Here is a 22,042-nt window from a genome sequence, read left to right on the forward strand (position 1 = left end):
AGTTCTCGATTAACATATCTCGAGTTCTTGATTATCCCATCTCGAGTTCTCGACATCCCTTTCCGAGTTCTCGAGGGATGAGCTGGAGTTCTCGATTATCATTTTCCGAGTACTTAAACGATGAGTGCTCGATTATCACTTTCCGAGTTCTCAAGCGATGGACTGCTCGATTATCACTTTCCGAGCTCTCGAGCAATGGACTGTTCGAGGTCTCGCTTTGTGAACTTCTTGAGATGTTGATTTCTCGAGTACTCGAGACGTCAATCATTCGAGCAGTTCTCGATCGATTTGATAATTGAATAAACCTCTCAATAATTGACTTCTGAAGGAATTCAGTTACCGGGGCAGATCTGTCATTTAGTGGGTCAGAGGCAGGGGTGCCCACCTGGGGGGGGGGGGAGGGTCCTGGCACACTCTGCAGCATTGAAAATTCAGAGGGGTTGTTTTGAGGAGTATTTCTTACTTTTTTGGGGGAGCTCTTGTTTTTTGGCAAGGAAGAGGGATCTTTGCGAAATTTAGGAGGGGGTGCGCCCTTGCTCTTAGGGGGATGGGCATCCCTTTCATAGGGTTGGCTTTGAAAAATTAATGTTTTAACATATAAATGTTTTTTGTTGTTTTCTGAAAAAAAATTTGCACAGGGAAAGGGGGTCATGGCACTCTTAAGAAGGGGGAGGGATTCGTTTTAATTAAGTGAGCCAGCACACTTGAGGAATGGATATTCCTGTGTTCTAAATTATTTTATAATCGAAGATTTGCCTCTCGAATATTTGTTGTTGAAAGCGTGTTGTCCTTGCATTGGAATACTGTTGTAATTAATTGCATGTATGCTGCCGAATGCTTGATAATCAAATGATTCTTTGGGATGATTTGTTAGCCCAATGATATGTTTTTGAGAGGAAGGTGTTAGCGGATGAACACATGAACGGGTCTATTGGTGACATTTGTTGTGTGTCCTGGTGGTGGAAGCAAAGGTTGGGATAAGCTAATAAGGTTCTAAATTGAGGAGCATTAAAACTAAAATTATATTTCATGTAAAAAGGAGAAATACTTTAGTTAAAACCTGAGGGGACCTCTTCTCCCTTACGTCCACCTTCTACTACACCATTGGATAATGAATCCCGAGCCACGTGTCTGCAGTAATCTGTATATTTGTGCTACAAAAGTTGGTTATTTCTTGTTACTTCTTGGCACAAAGGTATTTATTTATTTCTTAATGAAGCAAGTGATCTAGCTCTCATGTAATTCATTCGCAGGAATTAGATACAAGGAGTGGGACTTAAGACGCAAACTGCGGAATTGTAATTTTTAGGAGATTTTGTCTCTTTTTTCGGGGTAGCGCTCTTGGGAGAGAACTCCATATGTGCAGGGGCGTGCATAGGGTGAGGGGGAGAGAAGGGACACCTGTTGACCCAGGTCCAAGCTTCTTAAAATAAGAGGTGTAATATATTAGGGACATAGGGGTAAACAATATGGAGGGGTCCTGTCAAAGTCATTTGTGACGAGCCATGAAATTTCTGTGCGCTCCCTTGCATATGTGGTGCGTCATCGCTCTTGGAATTAATGGATTTGGAATGGTTTTAAAATCGAATGATTGCTTCTCGTGGGCTTGATTCTGATGGGGTTGTAATTGAATGTTTGGTGTCAAATTTTCGATTATCGAGAGATCTCTTTATAATCAAACGATATATTTTCAAACGAAAATTATTAAAGAATTATCATGTGTGTGTGTTAATGGGGGCATGAGTTGTGTGTTTCGTTGATGAAATCTTGAAATAACAGGTAGAGAAATGCTTTCCATATTGTTTTGCACTTGACAATTATTTGGATCCAAAAAAAAAAAAAAAAAACTAATTTGAATTCCGAAACTTTGAATTCAAATTATGTTTTTCGCAATCACGAGTTGCGACAAGACTCTACTGGTTAGAGTTATTGTTTCTAGAAATGGCTCCCCCGCCCAAGCATGTCCCTCCTCCTGGGTGCTTACGTGTATATAGTTGTGTGCGTGTAGGCTTACGTGTGTGCACGTAGGCGTGTGTATGTGTGTAAAGGCGCGCGCGTAGGTGACTGTGTATGAGCATGCGTGAGTAGGACATGGACGCCACCGCCCAGCAAAAGTGAATTCCGGGGGACAGTGCTCAGGATCAGCCGCGCCGCCGCCGGTGGACGGTGGTGCTGCAGGCCTGGTCCAAGCTGAAAAAGGAATCGGAACATCAAGGACTGTCAAGTGAGAACAATAAGCAATCGTGATTGCTCAAAAAATAAAGTAAAAAAATAAAATAAAGAAAAAAAATAATAAATAAATAAATAAATAAAAAATAATAAAAAGTGGGGGATGATGATAATATGAACATGTGTTTGGGGAACACAAACAAGTTTGAACTTGAGAGTTGTTCAATTAAAAAATATATTTAAACTAAAACGTGGGAACACGTTAGCTAAAAATCAGAAGGGACACCTTCCTCTTGAGTTTCCTCCCCTTGAATGTGACCCTGAGAAATTGAACTAACCTCTAGAGTGGTTAACTTTTTGAGTGATTCATTTGCAGAGGTGCTCACAAGGAGGGAGACGTTATGGCCCAAATCGGATAATTGCAATTTTTGAAGGGTCTTTGCTCTTTTGAGGACTATTGTACTTGGAGGGAGAAGGTGATTGTCACAAGCGGGGTCCCATTTCTCACAAGAAAGAACGGACATCCCTGTCATCCTATATGAATTTAGCATCGAATAAGTGCTTCTCGGGTGCTTTTTTCGAATGGGGTTAACGGTTGTTACGCTATGACAACCATGTTAAAACGTGTATGAAATGTTTAAATGATGCGTGTATATAATACAGAAGTGCCTATCTTCCTAAGGGCAAGGAAAGCCACTCCTCAAATGCGACGGAGAACCCTCAGAACAAGAGCCTTCTAAAGTAAGACCAAATGCCTTCTCAAGTTACCCCCCCCCCCCCCATTGAAACTTCATTTTGGCGCGGCTTGCATCATGGACCGCCCCGTACCCTCTCGTGGGTACCCCTGTATAATGTATCGCTTGTTGTTGAATGTTCGTTATCGTGCGAGGCTTTCAAATGATTTGAAAATAGAATAATCTGCTTTTTAGAGAAACTTGGTAATCAGTTAACCCCTTTTGAGGACCAACGCAAGGAAAATTAAAGCGTAGCCATGGACCCAAAGTTTCGAAATGGACTGTTATTAGCCTAAGCAGTTTCAGCAGTTTTTAAAAAATCATAAAATAAGCTTTTCAATAGAATGACTCCAAATTTTTAAGTTGAGAAATAATGTACTCCTAATCAACATTTATAAATGTAATGAATATAACATTATTAGAATATGCGCACGCAAAAATAAATGATACGCAAACAAGAATAGTTACAAATATCATACGTATGGGGGAAAAATTAACAATAATAATCTGCATATAATGTAATTTTAATTAAAAAATTGGGCCACAGAATATTAGCTAGAATTAATTCCACATGACAAGCATCAAAATTTTGTGTACTCAGTGCATATTATACAAAGTAATAATAAAACTTACGTCCACATTTTTGTCAGTACAATCATTTGGAAACCAGGGGTGGGATTATTACCCCTTCCTGACCCCCTAAGTTACGAGCTTCCCCATGTGCGCAACCCTACAGAAACAATTCGAAAAATCAACTGTAGAAGTCAAAGTTGCCCACTCCCCCGACCCCTCAAGAGCGATGGCAAACTTCTTAAATATTACGGAGCAACTCCTATGACAAGAGCTTCCCCCTCCCCCAATGAGATTTAAAAGACGCTCTCACCCCACTCGCCAATTAAAATTTTATTAACATATTTGGCGCCATCGACACCCTTAGCGGGCACCCTTGTAAAGTTGTTAGTATTTTAGTCAAATTTTCTTTTAGATAAATAAAATAAAATAAAAAAAACACTGTTATTTCTTCTAAAATACGTTTTTGCCCCATGCATATCGTGTTTGGACAAATTGCTCCGAAGTAAACAACATTGAATCGGTAGTGACATCATTTGGGCGATTCACTCATTTGAACTGGATTGGACGACACGAACATGCTGACATCACACACAACAAAAATAAGGGAGAGAGAGCGAGCTCTCAAACCTGCGGCATTAAATACCATGAAAACACATGGTGGATAGAACCTTGATTCCAGAAAACTAAGGAAGTCTGGATACTGGTTGAGAACTCGATTCAAACGTCTCAAGATCTCAAATTGAAACATCTCGAGATCTCGATTTAAAACATTTCAAGATCTTGATTCAAAAATTCTCGAGAAGTCAATTACTCGAGCACTCAATTCAAAAGATCTTGAGAAGTGAATCGCTCGAGTACTTGATTCCAAAGATCTCGAGAAGTCAATCATTCGAGAACTTGATTTCGAAAGATCTCGATTATCAATCACTCAAGTTCTCACTTTCAAATATCTCAAGATCTCGATTCAAAAGATCCCGAGAAGTCAATTACTCGAGCACTCCATTCAAAAGATCTCGAGAACTCGATTCCAAAGATCTCAAAGTCAATCGCTCGAGAACTCGATTTCAAAAGATCTTGATTATCAATCGCTCGAGTTCTCGCTTTCAAAAGATCTTGATTATGCCCATCACTAGTACATATATTGTAACTTTTTTAAATTACAGTAGAGAACCAATTATCCGGGAAGTTCGGGACCATCGCTCTCCCGGATATCTGAATTTCCCGGTTTTCTGGAGAGCTAAAAAGCTCTATTGGCCGATTGCTTATAAAACTCAAATGATTATAATAAATAGTAATATATATTAAAATAATAAGAAAACAGTTCAGAAATGCTTATAAATTTTGAAATATTAAAAACTACTTGTGAGAGAGAAATTTAAACATGTTTTAAAACGAAAGAAAATGAAGGAAATGGCAAGAGACAAGTTTTTGAACGTAAATGTGCGATGTTTCTACTACAGTGTATAAAAAAATTTGTATTTATGAACGCGTTTTTTTTTCTTTTTAATTTTTTGTAAAGTTTTGGTGTTTGCGATTACGGTTGTTATTGATATCTATTGCTTTTGCAATAAATTGATATCAATAGAAATTTTATTCTTGAGTTCTTGCAGAGTTATTAGTCTTTCGTTAATTGATTTCTAGATCCCACGATCGACTATCCGGAAAATTCGCGAATCTGGTTTTCGGCGCTTCTCGCACTTTTGCGGCGTCACTTACGTTCTAAACGGCTTTAATGAAAGGCCATTCAATTAAATATTGCTTAGAATGCGACAATATCATTTCTTTAGTTTTCAGTTGGGATAAAACACGAAAATTTCAGACTTACGAGTGTACTTTTTAATTTAAGAAAATATTTCGGAAATTTTGCCCCGCGTAAAGCATAACCCTTTGAAGCTCGTTTTCGTAAACATTTTCCCTAGTTATTTGCGAGTAATATAATATTTATTAAGAAACCGTTCATATTCTTTTAGGTATTTAAAAAAATGATTAGTGTTTCAAAAATTGCCAAATATACTTATTTTTTTAAATATGATGGGAAAATCGGCAAAAAGGTGCCGGTTTTCTGGTTTCCCCCGGTTTTTTGGTTCCCGGATAAAAGGTTCTGCACTGTAGTAGAATTTGAAAGAGCATAGTAAAACATCTTTTTTTTAATGCATAAATTATTTGCGCTCGTGTTCCAGTTATCAAAATATGAGGTCTTAAAGGCTGCCAAAATTTTAAGAAATTCACCAATTTTAGCAAGTTTTGTTGAGTAATGGGAGACATCTTTCACACGCTTTGCAGATGGATGTCTACAACATGTAGATGGTATAATCGTCTACGAAAAATCAGTATCTTCAATTTGGTGCTTTTCTTAAAATTTCTACAGACTTTTAAGACTTCATACCTCGATAATTAGCGCATGAGAGCAAATACTTTTTGTATCAAAAAAACATCTTGCTCTTTCGATTGCTACCTATTTCAACTTTTTTCATTATTTCCCTATTCATGTGTTCCTTATAGTTGGAGCAAACCTAACAGGGCAGCATTGTGAAGCCTACGCACATCCTAATCATTACGATGCTGCCCGATTAGGTTTGCCCTAACAATAGTATGGTTTTCTTTCTTGTTTGGTTCATTGTTGTATGTATTTAAGCAGTCTGTAAAATATCTTTAAAAGGTTTAGTCAATTTCTTGAATGCATGTATGAAAACTTTTAAAACATTTTAGAATATTGTATGGTTTTCAATGAACTGCTATCATTATCAGTGGTATTGCATGAGTCCAGAATATGAAATATTAGTTAAAACAAAATATTAAATGAAAACAAATTTGAATGCTAAAAATTCCTAATTCATGAAGAAACGTTGCTTTCCTTATGTTTTTATCCTTTTTAATAGTTCATATAATAGCATAGTATTTGCACCTATAGAGTACTTAAATTATTGTTTCAGAGCGAAAATGCTAAATCTTTTCATTTGCTGTCTGCATTGTTTTTCGTAAATTTTTTATTTATTGTGTTGTAGATTTCCCACTCTTCATAAAAAGATCTTATTGGCTTTGAAAAAATTAAAGATACTTAAGAACCTTCAAGGCTTTAAAAAAAAAAAAAAAAAAAATCAATTTTCCAAATGAATATCCAAAAATTCAAATTTTATAGGAGACTGAAAGAAAAAAGTTTTGGAGGTGTGTAATTTTCATGTTAAGTAATCAAAAATTGAAAACACATAATTATTATTAAGTTAATAGTAAGATTATCATGTTAATTTTTATTAGCAAAAAAAAAAAAAAAGACATTTTTTGGGCTCACACCCTTTTTAATGTCAGTGCCTCAATTATGATTAACTTAATGAAAATCTTATTTTTGGAAGTATGCCAACATTAAATGAGCTTCCCTGAAAATTGCTTGTTGTTTTTTAGCTTTCAATGCTTTTGCATTTTGTAAATTTTTTAATTATTTCAAGAGTTGGGCGCTATTTTAACGTACATATGTTACTTTGGACCTTCTTATTAAATTTCTTATTGTAACAGTTTATGTATTTCTTAAAAATTTTATTTAAGTTAGTAAATGATTGACCATAGCAACCAGTGCCGTTTTTTACCGAATCTACAGCTTCAAATATTGACACTCTTAATCACATGAGACTAGATTTTAGTAGATGCCAAGTTTGTGTATTGATTAAAGATTCAAAAATCATAGCTCGTATTAACCGAGCATGCATTGGGAAAATACCTCATATGTTTCCTGCCAGCGCAGTCACAGCAAAATTTTTAAATGAATTCTGAAATTTCCTCCAAATATTTTGTCAAGTGCCTTTGATCTATAAACTTATATATATTATTTTTTTCGCATTGAAATAGGGATTCCCTGTAACTAAAAAAAAAAAAAAAAAAACGTGTTTTCAATTTTGTATTGTAGTTTTGCTTTTAATGTTTTATTTATTTATTATTTTTTTTTTGTTTTTTATTTAACAATGAAAAAATTTACAAATCAACTGTAAATTGATCACTATTATTACTAAACCTCCCATGAGTACTAAAGTGTTATTGTATTGCCTAGTAAACTGTTGAAGATGCGTAAACATGCTTTTATTTTAACATGTGTTGAGTTCTAATAAAATTTAATGTGATTCAAGTCTCTCTTTTCATAATAATAGCAATAATTTTTCCATTATTTTTTGAAGTAGCTGCTTTTTAGTGCAATGTACATTTTATGTTGAATATTAATTATTCTTGGCTACGTTAACAGTTTTAAAGGGGGGTGGGACCTGTCTGCTATCCCTCCTGGCAGAAAGAAGTGCCTTCCATATAAAAATATGTAAAACGTTTCTTGCATCTCTTTGTCTCTGCTCTTTGCCTCAGTCTACATTTTATTAATATAAATGTTTTTCTGTTTGTACTTATAGTATAAGTGCATCAGATCAATTTTTTGTCTTTTGTATTACTCATTGGATCATACTTTGATGCATTTGTGCTTAAATATCTATAATTTTAGTGGAAAATTCTATAGCATAAGCTTTGTTTTCTTGCAGTCATCCCTACTGATTCATATACCTTTTGCCCAGTATTCTGAGGATGTATTACACAATAGTCCACCACAACAATTACATCCATTGGATTCAAATTTTACCACTGATATTTTGAGGTAAGTGTACAATATTTATTTTAAAAAGGGAGAAGTTAAACAAATACAAAATGGATATTTTTTCTTGTGTACTAGAAGAGTATATGTTTTGTCTTATAGGGTAGACCGACCAGTGAGTGAACACCACCCAGTGAATGAACAGCGCGTCATTTTTTTAACCCTTCAAGCGGCCGTGACGTAAAATTCCTTCACCCAGCGATGTATCAAAGAGTGGCCGTGTCGAAAAATTTCGCCATGAATATTCTTCCATAGAATTTTACGCCGCAGCTGTTCTTGAAGCAGAATATTCAAGGCCAAATTTTTCGACACGGCCGCTCTTCAATACATCACTGGGTGAAGGAATTTTACGTCACGGCCGCTTGAAGGGTTAAAAAAAAAATAAGCTACCAAAATTTTTTTTCTGACTAAATTCACTACAAAAGTGTTCTTTATTGATATTCTAAGCTATCTGACACCTGATTGGTTACTTTGGATACGTATTTTTTTCCTGGAAAAAATTTGAAATTTTTACTGCCGTGAATCGTTCTTTCTCTCTTTCAAAATAATAAGGCTGGTTTCGTGCTAGCAGTTATTTTGATACATATTATTTTTATCGATAAATTTTATTTTTTAACTCTACGAAAGAAAAATTAAGTATACATATTTAGGCTATGGATTTAAATTGTTTCAGTCAATGCAGAATGCGTAGATTTTCAGGTAGAGGGGTGTTCATCACTGGGTGCGAAAAATTGCGAAAACCCAGTGAATGAACAGTGGCAAAATTTCTTTTGATTTAAAAAGAAATTTGAAGTTTCTTTGAGATATTTTCATTTTTGTACTTTTTTGTAATGCAGATAGTTTTATATGCTTATTTATTTATGTATTTCATTATATATTTTAATTTTTTTTGTTTTTGCAAACAATGCCCTTTTTACTGAGTTTTATCTTTTATCTATCTATATCTCTACCTGTATATCAACCTACCCACCTACATCTATCTTTCTATATCTTTATCTCTCTCTCTTGATAGATAGACAGGTAGATAGAGAGATAGAGGTATAGAAATATACCGTAATTTCCGGAAGAAACGCCGCATCGGCGTAATCGCCGCACCCCCCAAAAAGTCTATCGGGGGGAAGAAAAATGCTCAGAATCGCCGCATCACCGTAATCGCCGCGGCTAAAATTGCCGTGAACCATGTGATTATGTTATTATTAAGACACTTTAGACAATATAAAAAACTAGAAAAAGCACGCTTTTGCAACAAAATGATACAAAAAGTAGATAATAAATAAGTTTTGGATGATAAGAACGTATACATATTAAACAAAAAAAAATCGACAACCTACCTTTATATCCATATAAGTTGATCACAACTAAGCAAAAACTGCATGAAACAGTGAAATATCGAAAGAGAACATTTATTACATATAAAGCAATCAATAAATCATAAAATAAATACAAAACTATACATAAATATTAATCATAATCGTCAAAATCCTTCAAAGTCTGACTCTTCACTGTCAGTCACAAAAAGATAATTACAAAACAGTTCATCATCAATGTCACAATCATCTAAATCCTCATCACTTTCATCACCATCGTTTTGAACACTTGATGAGGACGAGCTTTTCTCATAAATTCCTGCCGCGGTAAACCCCGACAGGATCGCCGATACTTTAACAGCATTCCAGGCATTGTTTACCCATTGGGCAACTTCCTCATATGTTGCGGAACGCATCTTCCCGCTTTTTGTGAAAGTATGGAGGCCATCGCTCATCCATTTTTCCCACTGCTTTCGAATTTCACCCTTAAAAGCTTTATTCACTGAAATGTCTAGAGGTTGCAGAATTTTTGTCAACCCGCCAGGGATTATGCCTAAACTTGTTGAAAGTTTCTTGCAATGGGTTTTAACAGAGTCCATTACGTGGGAGCGCATCGAGTCCATTATTAGCAACCCCTTGGGTTGAAAAAAGGAACCTTTTCGGCGCTGATACACTCTTTCAAGCCACCGATGCATGACGTCTTCGCACATCCACCCTTTCTCATTTGCGCAGATCTCTACGCCGGAAGGGAAATTCCCTTTTGGAAGAGTTTTCCGCTTGAAGATAAGGAGCGGCTTTAACTTATCGCCGTTAGCCGCACAAGCCAAGACGCACGTGAAGGCGGTTTTCTCGTGGCCTGTAGTCGTGATGGACACGGTTTGAACCCCTGTTCGATCCACAGTCTTATTGGGTGGACAGTCGAAGCTAAGGGGTACTTCGTCCATATTAAACACTTGTGAGGGAAGAAGTTGATTTCCCTCAATTTTTTCCCGCACGTACCTCAAGAAAGTTTCTTTCTTCACTTCCCAATTGCTTGGCAGCTTTTGTCCCACAGTAGTTTTAGCACGAACTGAAATTTTTTTTCGTTTCATAAATCGATAACACCAGCAAGGTCCGCCAACAAAATTTTCGATGTTCATCTCGCGAGCTAAGACCTTCTGTTGGGGAGAATTTCTAATCTAATAATATCTCCCCAATGTTTCTTTGATATTAGCAGAGTGAGTTCGGAAATAAGAACTTGACAAACTATTTCTAACTTTCATGAAGTTTATTTAAACGATAATGTAAATAGATAAAAACACGCTGTAAATGATAAAAATAAATACTAACAACATAATCTCTTTACATGCTACTTCTGCATGAGATAACTAACAGTGCAACGCAAACTGCATGACTATTGACTAAAAACTTTGATGAAGTAGACCCATTGGAAAATAAGCTAAGTCCAGCTAATCATTTCTAATAAAGTGCAAACGGCACGAACAAGCAAGTTCGAATGCCGAACGAGCGACCGCCTACCACGACAAGAGATGATCAAAGAGAGAGAACTAAAGCCGCAAGCAGTTTAAATATCCCCCCGGGTCATTAGCATATCCGAGTCACGTGAACGGACACATCACTGCTATCGTTGAGCACACGTGCCATCAGATTTCTTCTAGAAGCTTTCTATGACGTCATCCACAACGGAGTTCCCGCCAAGGGTGAACGAAAGTGAAACAAACATTCGGTCGATTCGACCAATGTGAATGAGTGCTGATAAGAATCTTTTACCCCAGTCATGCAGAATGATTGGTAATACATTATAAGTAAGGAAAAACATTCTTTTACTATTGGTGTTGTGAGGTGATGAGATAGGATTATTTACTGTTGTTATTAACAGGCATTTATGCCTAACAAGGCCCCCCCTCTCATCATCTCACAATGAAAACATTCAAAAAAATTTTAACTTTCATTTAGACATTAACACAATTTCCACATATTAAGAATTATATGAGAAAAACAATAAACAATTTTTAAAATATAAACTTGACTCTATATTACGAACTTCCAATATAGATCTAGATCTGAAAAATTGAGAAAAACACAACATGCAACACACTTTGCTGAAAAAAATTCAAAAGTTCAAAGAACAATCATCTTGAAATGTCCCTTTTTTTTCTTTCATACTCTCTCGTACGTCGTAACTCATAGTACGTTTTCCACGAATTTTCACCAAAAGTTCGAAAACAAATTTTTGATCAAAGTCCATTATAATTTTTTCAATCATTTTTCCGATTTTATTTATAACAATGACAGTAGGTTAATCTGAAATATAAAATAAAAACCCACCGTAACTGTTCGAATCAGCATATAAAATATCACAGTCTTGAAAATAGTATAGTATAAGCATATATTGAGAAATGTTTATAACGAAATGTAAATAAGCTCTTTTACTAACTATCCATTTCTCACTAAATCATTTCATTTACAAAAAGATCACTAAAAATCTTCAAAAAAAAAAATGCCCCCTTCTATACTTAAAGACTGTCTGATAATTTTAACTGATTAAAATTTCATTTTAACCAATTCAAATTTTTTTTTTTTTATTTTTTAATAACATTTTTGCACCATAATATATTCAATGAAGGAAAATTACAAATTCTAACGGGAACTAGTGGTGTTTCCAATATTCAAAAATAGGGTCTCACAAAATGAAAAACAAATACACCCGCGATAGACCTTCATGCAACAATAAACTCTCTCTATCCTAACTCCCGGGATGACTCTGACAATTACATTTTCACTTTTAACGAGACGTAACAAAAAGCTGTTCGCAACCCGGTTGATAGGAAGAAAAAGCCACCGAAACATTCAGGTGGACAATTAAATTGTTAGAACTTGCAAAAACATTTCACAAAACATGATGCAAAGAAGAAAAATTTAAAGTACATTAAACAATTTTCAAAAATTTCTAAAAAATGTTTCTAAATTATATTATATTTGTACAAAAAAATTTTTCAATAAATCTTTGAATTTCTAATCGGGTGAGAGGTTTCGTGAATATGTCCGACATATTATCTTTGCTTTTGACATATCTCACGTTAAAAATATTTTTATGAACTAAGTCCCGAATGAAAAACAATTTGATATCGATGTGTGACGATGATTTTCGATAGGCGATTTAACAAAATCTACCGTAGCCTGATTATCCACATACAAAATAGATTTAATTTTACAACTTTTAACAATTTTTATTTTGATGCATTCGTCAATTATACGATCAAACCACATGAGCTCTTTTGCACATTCGGTCATGGCAATAAATTCAGCTTCCAACGTTGAAAGGCTAACGCTTCGTTCTTTGAACGTGCGCCATTCAATTGGAGCTTTATCAAGTAAAACAAGTTGACCGCCTAATGAGGTTCTATCATCTTTATTTGTGGCGAAATCAGCATCAGAAAAAGTTATAAGTTGAACATTTTCACATTTTAAGTTTAATTTTAAATCTTTAGTATGGAAAACATATCCTAGTAATTTCAACAATCCATCCCAGTGTACCATTCCTGGGTTGCTTTGAAATTGGCTGAAAATGTTAACAGCATATGATATATCAGGACGTGTTCTACTAGAAATAAATGATAAACACCCTAATAAACTCTTGTATGGATATTTTGACATTTCGTCAATCTCAGCTGGAGTAGTAGGACAATTTAACTTTGAATAAACACATCCTTTACTAATAGGTAAAGAAGAAATAGGAATTTTAAATTTACTAAATCTTTCATAAACTACACGAATGTATTCAGTTTGATGTAAATTCAAGCCATTTCCTTCATTTTCAAATTCTACACCTAGTAGCTTTTTAGTTTTACCTAAAATTTTAATTTCAACATGTTTTTGAAGTAAATTCAAAGCATCTCTAATATCCCTGTCGTTCTTGCTGAATAACACAATATCATCCACATATAAGAGTAAAATCACATTATCAGTATAATAAACACAATTACATGATAAAAATTTATGAAAACCAATTTTAAGCAATATATTTTCAATTTCATAAAACCACAGACGACCGCTTTGGTGCAGGCCGTATATAGCTTTATTCAATTTGCACACATAATTTTCTTTTCCCTTCTCAATAAAACCTGGGGGTTGCTTCATATATATTATTTCATCAATAGGAGCATATAGGTACGCACTTTTAACGTCACATTGGATATGTAGCCAATTTTCTCTTGATACCAACAAAGAAAAGAAAAAGCGAATGGTACTAAAGCAGACTACTGGGCAGAAGGTTAGATCAAAATCTAGTCCCCTCACTTGATTAGTCCCCTGAGCGACTAGTCTACTTTTATAAACTTCACCATTTTCCCCTTTCTTTAAATTATAAACCCATCTACATCCGATAGGATTAACATTTTCCGGTAATTTGACTAAATTCCAAACATTTCTTTTACGCATAGTGCCTATTTCAATTTCCATTGATTTTTGCCATTCCCCCCTTTCATTAGATTTTAATGACTGTTTATATGTTCTAGGGATTTTAATTTCTGTGTCTAGTCAGGAAACATGAGTTAAAATTTTAGATTGATTTGAAACTTCACCCTGAAAATCATCATTGCCTTTAAAATTAAATAATTCCGGATCATACGCTATGTTTTCACGAAGACAATATTTTTGAACATCATTCAACGATCTTAATCTTTTGCTATTCCCCTTTTCAAAATAATATACATCGTTTCTTGAACCATCAGGTCTAGGGACAAATTTCCGAATCCACCTAGCTTCCCGCATTGGTTTGCGACTAGAATCATCCCCCTCACTGTCTGAACTTTCCGCCCCCCCTTCAGAGCTACTTTCAACATCTAATTCTCTGAAGCGATTCGAATCTCCGCTTTCTTCCGAAGAATTCTTATCTTCTGCCTGAGGCGAAAGAGGCCAGAAAAGGGTATTTTCTTTTCCGCGTGATTCCTGCTCGGAAGTAAATTCGTCCTTGAAGAAGGAATTCTCTTTGAAAGATACGTTGATTGTTTCAATGACTTTATCTTTGTCTGGAAGATAAACGCGAAATCCTTTACGATTGAACGCGTATCCGATTAAAACGCCTTTTTCGGCTTTTAGGTCTAGTTTCTTTCTTAATTGTCGTGGGATACCGGCAAAACAAGTAGTTCCGAATGCTTTTAAATGTCTTACAGACGGTTTTCTTCCCCCGTAAAGTTCAAAAGGAGTCTTTTCTTGACTTGAATGACAAATCCTATTCCATGTGTATACAAAATATAACATCGCGTCAGGCCAAAAACTGTTTGGCAAACCACTTTCTTTTAACAAAACGCGTGCACTATTTGTTACTGTCCGGTTAAAATTTTCAATTAATCCATTTTGCTCTGGTGTGTACACATTTGTGAGTTCATGATGTATACCCATATTTTGACAAAACCCGTCTAGTTCCTGATTTACAAATTCCGTCCCGTTATCAGATCTGATACTAACAACCTTTTTGCCGATAAATCTTTCGGCTCTCAGAATATGTTGTTTTACAATTCCCGGAACCTGACTTTTTGACTTAATAGGATACAATGAACACCTTTTAGAATAGTCATCAATAATAGAAAGAAAATAATTTTCTCCGTTTCTACCCTCTACTTCACATTTTCCCCAAACATCCATATGCAATAATTGCAATGGCTGGGTACTTCTTACTCTATCAATTGACTTGAAACTAACACGCTTAAATTTTCCTAATTTACAAACATCACAGTTTAATTTAACATGTTTAAACTTAGGTAGGCCACGAACAGCTGAAAGATTACTAGTTTTACGAATACTTTCAGTGTTGACGTGTCCACAGCGTTTATGCCAAGTTTCAATGTCGCTTTGACAGCATTCTACAGAAGGTTCTTTATTTACATGACTAGAACTAGGAGAATTTTTAAACTTTTTACAATTAACATTATAAACTCCATTATTGAGTTCAGCTTTAAAAATTAATCCCTGTTTGTCGGATACCTCCACGAAACCTCCCCCACCTTTAAATTTTGCACCACCCTGGTCAAACTTGGTGCCAGACAAAATATTTCGTCTCAAACGGGGAGAATACATTACATCTTTGAGAATTACAGTTCTTTTACCGAACTTAACTTTGATTTCCCCTTTTCCCTCAATCGGGAAAGTTTGCTTTTTCACGGCAACAGCCATGTTTACATCATTTAGGGGTTCAAATGTCCTAAACCAGTTCTTATTTGAGCAACAGTGATTTGATGCGGCAGTGTCAAAAATAAATGTATTCCCTTTATCTTGGGTCTGACTAAGATTTGCCTCTGACAAGAAATACAAAGGATACTCACATCTATTATTTGAAGGTGATCGGCGACGCTCCTGGAACTTCCTTCTAGAACTCCATCGGCGATTTCTACTCCTTGGGCTCGTACCTTCATCCCTCCATTCTTTCCGGGATTGGTGCTGGTTTCCCCTTTTATTTCTTTCTCGTGAAGTCAATCTTTGACGGTCTTCATTTTTGACATAAGGGCATCTGCTTCTTATATGCCCATCTTCATGACACTTGTAACATCGAATTTTAGATTTAACTTGGAAAACCTGCATCTCATTTGTCTTCTCTTCTTTCATTTCTTGACGGTTTTCTTCAATAATTAGATCAACCAGGATTTTCTCGAATGTAAAATCTTCATTTTTCCTCATCAAAATCTGTTGAATCAGATGATCATACGTTTCTGGTAAACTTTGCAGTAATTTAAAGGAAATACAGTCCTCCGGGAAATTCGGATAAGCAACTTTGATTTTGTCGAAAATTCTCTGCAGACACGCCGCGAATAAATTTAGCTTTTCTCCATTCTCTTTCTTGCATTGATTCAGCTCAATGAAGAGTTGCATACTTATACATCTATTCTCCGGAAAAAAATGTAATTTTAGCTTCTTCCAAGATTCGCATGGATCTTCTATAGTTTCAACTATTTTTCTTAGATTTTGTTCAATATTCAAGAAGATTAGAGAGACTGCAGTTCGCTTCCTCACAATAAATTCCTTCACATCTTTTTCTGTTACATTCGTCTTCTCATTCATGACTGGTTCTTTCTCTTTTCCGTTAGTAATGTCCCATACATTCCGTTCCATGAGAAGGAACTTCATATTCGTCGACCATTCGAGGTAATTCTTGTTGTTCAGCTTTTCAATCTGAATCGCGAAATTTGCCATTTTTCTTTTTTTTCAAACTTTAGTATTCTTGAATTTTGGTAAAATCTTTTAAGTCTCTTCTATCTTGGTCGCCCCCCCATCTCAACATTCCAATAATTTCATCTTCAGATGGGTCATCGAATTTGCAGCTTCCAAAAAAAAATTTTCAAAATTTCTGAAAAATATCGAAATGTACACCATCCAACGGTACATGTACTTTTGGCAGCAGTACAACCCCGCCTTTTTACAGATGCATGTACACTCTTTATCATTTCCTAGTCTTATCCAAAAATATTTTCACTAGGTCTGCACAGGAAAGGGACTGGGCCCATAACCCGTGTTGGGGAGAATTTCTAATCTAATAATATCTCCCCAATGTTTCTTTGATATTAGCAGAGTGAGTTCAGAAATAAGAACTTGACAAACTATTTCTAACTTTCATGAAGTTTATTTAAACGATAATGTAAATAGATAAAAACACGCTGTAAATGATAAAAATAAATACTAACAACATAATCTCTTTACATGCTACTTCTGCATGAGATAACTAACAGTGCAACGCAAACTGCATGACTATTGACTAAAAACTTTGATGAAGTAGACCCATTGGAAAATAAGCTAAGTCCAGCTAATCATTTCTAATAAAGTGCAAACGGCACGAACAAGCAAGTTCGAATGCCGAACGAGCGACCGCCTACCACGACAAGAGATGATCAAAGAGAGAGAACTAAAGCCGCAAGCAGTTTAAATATCCCCCCGGGTCATTAGCATATCCGAGTCACGTGAACGGACACATCACTGCTATCGTTGAGCACACGTGCCATCAGATTTCTTCTAGAAGCTTTCTATGACGTCATCCACAACGGAGTTCCCGCCAAGGGTGAACGAAAGTGAAACAAACATTCGGTCGATTCGACCAATGTGAATGAGTGCTGATAAGAATCTTTTACCCCAGTCATGCAGAATGATTGGTAATACATTATAAGTAAGGAAAAACATTCTTTTACTATTGGTGTTGTGAGGTGATGAGATAGGATTATTTACTGTTGTTATTAACAGGCATTTATGCCTAACACCTTCGCGTGTAATCGTATCTTAATTGTAGAGACGGGCAATCCATCTTCCCGTTGCCTCATGATCCATTTTTCCAGTGCGTCCTCCAGTGCAGGCCACTTGACAGTACCGGTTCTTTTCGCCCTTTTTAATTTGGGCATGCTCTCCAAATCTTTTTTCTCTGCTCGCCACCGACGAACGCACCGCTCGTCAACTTCGAATTCTCGTGCGGCAGCTCTGTTTCCGATAACTTCCGCTCGGGAAACAACACTCAACTTAAAGTTTGCGGTGTAGCTTTTGTAGCGCTTGGGAGCCATAATTTAAGCGAAAGCAAGAGCAAGAAAATATAGAAAGAATAAGCACGTTGCACGTGTCGCAATTGCGGAAATAACTATGCCTAGACAAGTTCAACAAGTTTCCGCAGCGTTGCCAGATTCTTCAGAACAAAAATTCCAGAAAATTAGCGCAAGGCATATACAACGTCGTGCGTTAAATAATTCAAAAATAATAAACGGCTCGCTTTGAACAGTTTTTTAGTATAAAAAAATACTTAAGATCATTTGTTTCTAAACTGGTAATAGAAAAAGATCTTCAAATTTTGCAAAATATCCGGTCGAAGTAGCAGTTAAGAAATTTTAGATGGCGAGCTTGTTTGGCGAGGATGGCAAGATGCCAAGTGCAGGGAAACGTTGAGATCCGTGTTTTTCGTCCTTGAACGACGGAATCGTGCTTGCGTTAGCGATTTAGAAACGGGAGGGAAGAATGGCTGAATGATAAACTGAAACTGAGCGGCGTGAAAAAAAAAAAATGTTGATCACAATCGCCGCATTCGCAGAAACGCCGCACTTCAAAAAATTTAACTTTTAAACACGTAAGCGCCGCGGCGCGTCTACCGGAAATTACGGTATATACAAAGAGAGAGAATAGATAGGTAGATACGTATGTATGTTTGCAGGGGCGCACTGGCCAGGTCGGCTAGTCGGGGATCCCCGACTGGGCCAACCACCGAGTGCGCCACTTTAAGCAATTTTTTATTGAACTTAATACATTTAATTCACATCTAACATTTTTTAAAGCATAATAATAGAAGAAAAAATGAAATTTGTTCACTCTATGGGAAAAAAAGTGTCTGGAAGCAGGTTAATTTTTCTCCCATCCTTAGCCCAGGGGCCAAAGTAAATAACCGAAGTCCACAGGTGTGAATGCTTTCCTCTCTTTGTCAACTTCCTCTCTCGTTTTTAGAGCTCTGGTATCCATGGCTCCCACATTGAGGAAGCGGTAGGGGGCCAGAGAAATTAGGCACTAACGTGGCCTGAAAAAGGGCCTGGGACGAAAAAAGAGCTTTAAAATCTTATATTAATACGTCTATTAACAACACCACTAGACAAAGCGGCCCAACCCTGCTATAAATGTGTGGGCTATGCTTTAGGGTGTTGATACATGAGCAGCAGCATGCACAAGCTTGGGGGGGGGGGGGAGAGAAGGAACATTTGTCTGCCCGGTTTCAAGCCTGAAGGGGCCCGAGATTTTTTAAATAAAGGGTGAAGTATACAGTAGGAACGTAGTGGTAAACAAATTGGAGGGGGGCCGTAAAAGTCATTTGTGATTGGCCTGAAAAATTTCTGTACACGCCCCTGGCCTGATATTCACTGGTTGCGGCAGATTCAACTAAATGCTGTCAGTTGGCAATCGATTTCATTAGTCTAATGTAATTTATTGCTATACGAGTATTTTCATCTCAGAATCGCAACGGGAAAGCAAGTCTCGACTACGATAAACTGAATCTGAAACAGGACAAAATTTTAACTTAGAAGGGCGAGTTCCTGAACATAGGCGGATTTAGGCCTGAGTTCCAGGGAAGGCAAGGGGGGAGGGGGATTTTTCTTTCTTTTTTTGAGCAACATTAGTTGTAATCATGGTCAGACTTAGACTTAACGGGGGGTCCCAGGGTTGCCAACCTTGGAGAAACAATTTAAGGAGCATCTGTGCTGATTTTGAGAAGCAATTTAAAATTTTGTGGAGCAGTTCGGAATTTTGTATAAAAATCAATAAAATTAACTAAAACCATTTACCTGATGTTTTTAGAGATTTAATAATTATTTTAAGCACTAGTATGAAAATAATTATTTCTAAATTAATAAAACAGTTTTAAACCAGTGGTTGGAAGTAGCGCGCTACAAGTAGGGACGCTACTGTAGTAGCTATATTTTTAGTAGTTTGTAGTGTAGCGCACTACTTTTAAAAAAGAGTAGTGTAGTGAGTAGTTCGCTACAAAAAAATAGTAGTTTGTAGCGATTTCTAAAAACTACTTTTTAATAAAGATTTTTTTTTTTTAAAGAAACAATTCGGTTCAAACGAATGTGACTCGTGCAAATCTTACGCGAGTACATCAATGGATGCAATGAGAAATAAGACTTATAAAAATACGAGATGACCTCTGGCATATCATTTTGACGCCACACGTTCTATCTATTTGACGCCATTAGTTCGTTTGCAATTGTAATTTTCATATTTCGCCGAAATTTGTATTGAATAGAGCTTGACTTAAAAAGAAAAGTATATATGAATTAGCGATAACCACCAATTTAGTAACTCCTTTGTTTTTTCTGACTGTCGGGAATGTCCAGTGGATGAACGTTTTAAACTTCAAAGAGATCCAACACTGTAAAAACATTTATTTTCGCGAAAATCAAGCTACTGTAAATGTTATAGATGAGGATGATATTGAATTGCCCTTGCCGGCTTACAATGAATACGAGAATTACAGTGTTATATAAGAGAAGAATAACGGACATTTTTTGGGGAAAAATAAATAATAGATAATTCTTAGTAATATTCCATGTTCAAATAAGCTAATTTGTCAATCTAAACCTTTTTTCGTTCAATCCTCTTACTGTGTGTGTTTGCATTAGGGTGTCCGCCAAAAATCGATTTTTCAAGTTGCACACCCTTTTATATTTTCCCGCTTACATCAAAACACTTATAAAAAAGTTTCATATAATTTGAACAACTAGTGCAAATTTAAAAAAAAAAAAAAAAAAAAAATTAGAAACTCGAAATTTCTGTTGATAAAACGTTGCCTATACCCCACATGCACCACAAAAACATTTATTCAAATTAGAAAACATTAAGGTATCCCCTACACTTGGCTAAAATTATAACTTCCTTCAAAAAATTGTTTTTTTTTCGATACATATTTTTTAAAATTTATGGTAAATTTTACGAAATTACCAAGCTGAAAAATATCAACACTAAAGTAGGTAATTAGCGTTAAATAGAAATTTTTGCTCTCCTGCAATATTGAAATCTTCCACATAGTACTTAAAGATATGGATTTTTTCAAGGTTAAGTTGAATTTTTTATTTTAAATGTATTATTTTTTTGTTACTCATTTGAAAATGTTGATCTGAAAATGAGCTCGCTAATAATTTTTGAACTTGATTTTTTATTTAAATTCATGTGTAAATTTTTAAAAGATAAATAGGAAAAAAAAATCAATTATTTGAAGAAAATTATAATTTTTAGGCCAAGTGTGGGGTACCCAAATGATTTTTAATTTGAATAAATATTTTTTGTGGTACATGTGGGGAGTAGGGTTTAGGGGCAACGTTTTATCAAGAGGAATTTCGAATTTTTAAAAAGTTTTTTTTTTTTTGGAGGGGAGGGGGGGGGGGGGGCTAGCATACAAGTGCTGGTTTACACTTTCAGACGCAAGTCGGTACGGGTTGCCGTTATTCAACAAATTATATGAAACATTTTTTCAAATTGTTTTGACATAACTGGAAAAATATAGGAGGGTATGACTTAAAAAATCGACTCATTTTTTGTGGGACACACTAAACCCACTTATTTCATTTTATTTCATTTTTTTTATTTTTGTTTATTTACTTATTTTTTGAAAAGTAGCCAAGTAGCGACTACATTTCAAAAGTAGTTTGTAGTAGTTTGTAGTGTTTGAAAAGTTTTTTATCACATTCGGGTCCAAGGCAATGAGGATAAGATTGAGTTTTAAGAACAGAAGTTTTCATTTCTCAAGAAAATTATTTAAAATAATAATAATAATTAAAAAAGTATTTGCAGCCCATTTAGTGTTATTTTGATTAATTTGCAATTAAAGAAAACATCCAATTCTGCTTTGTTTTTGGAAACTTAGGCATTTAAGATCGTGTCTACTAACATATTGTGAATGACCAAAAATGGCGACTACGTTTCACACGTAGCTAAAAAGAATTTCCGATAAAAAAATCAAAAAAAAAAAAAAGAATTTTGCTGATCGACCTTCCCATCTTTAGGTTGTGCTTCTGAAGCAGTAAATTGTATATTTTCCTGTTGAGTTTGTGCTTATTTCCTGTTCACCCGAGGAATTTTTCCTTGGGAACTATTGAGGGTCAAAAATGGCGGCTGCGGAAGTTTTTTTG

At 35.5% G+C, this 22,042-nt stretch overlaps 1 protein-coding gene across 1 annotated transcript in view; it reads left to right on the forward strand.

Moving 5' to 3' along the window:
- Positions 1-22,042, forward strand: part of LOC129217105 (mediator of RNA polymerase II transcription subunit 13-like) — a 132,638-nt gene that overhangs the window by 95,579 nt on the left and 15,017 nt on the right. The window contains exon 29 of the mRNA XM_054851358.1: positions 7,988-8,100. Within this exon, the coding sequence (XP_054707333.1) occupies positions 7,988-8,100 (113 nt within the window). The remainder of the gene's footprint in view (positions 1-7,987; positions 8,101-22,042) is intronic.

The sequence above is a fragment of the Uloborus diversus genome, chromosome 1 (assembly GCF_026930045.1).
Source record: "Uloborus diversus isolate 005 chromosome 1, Udiv.v.3.1, whole genome shotgun sequence".
Taxonomy (NCBI): domain Eukaryota; kingdom Metazoa; phylum Arthropoda; class Arachnida; order Araneae; family Uloboridae; genus Uloborus; species Uloborus diversus.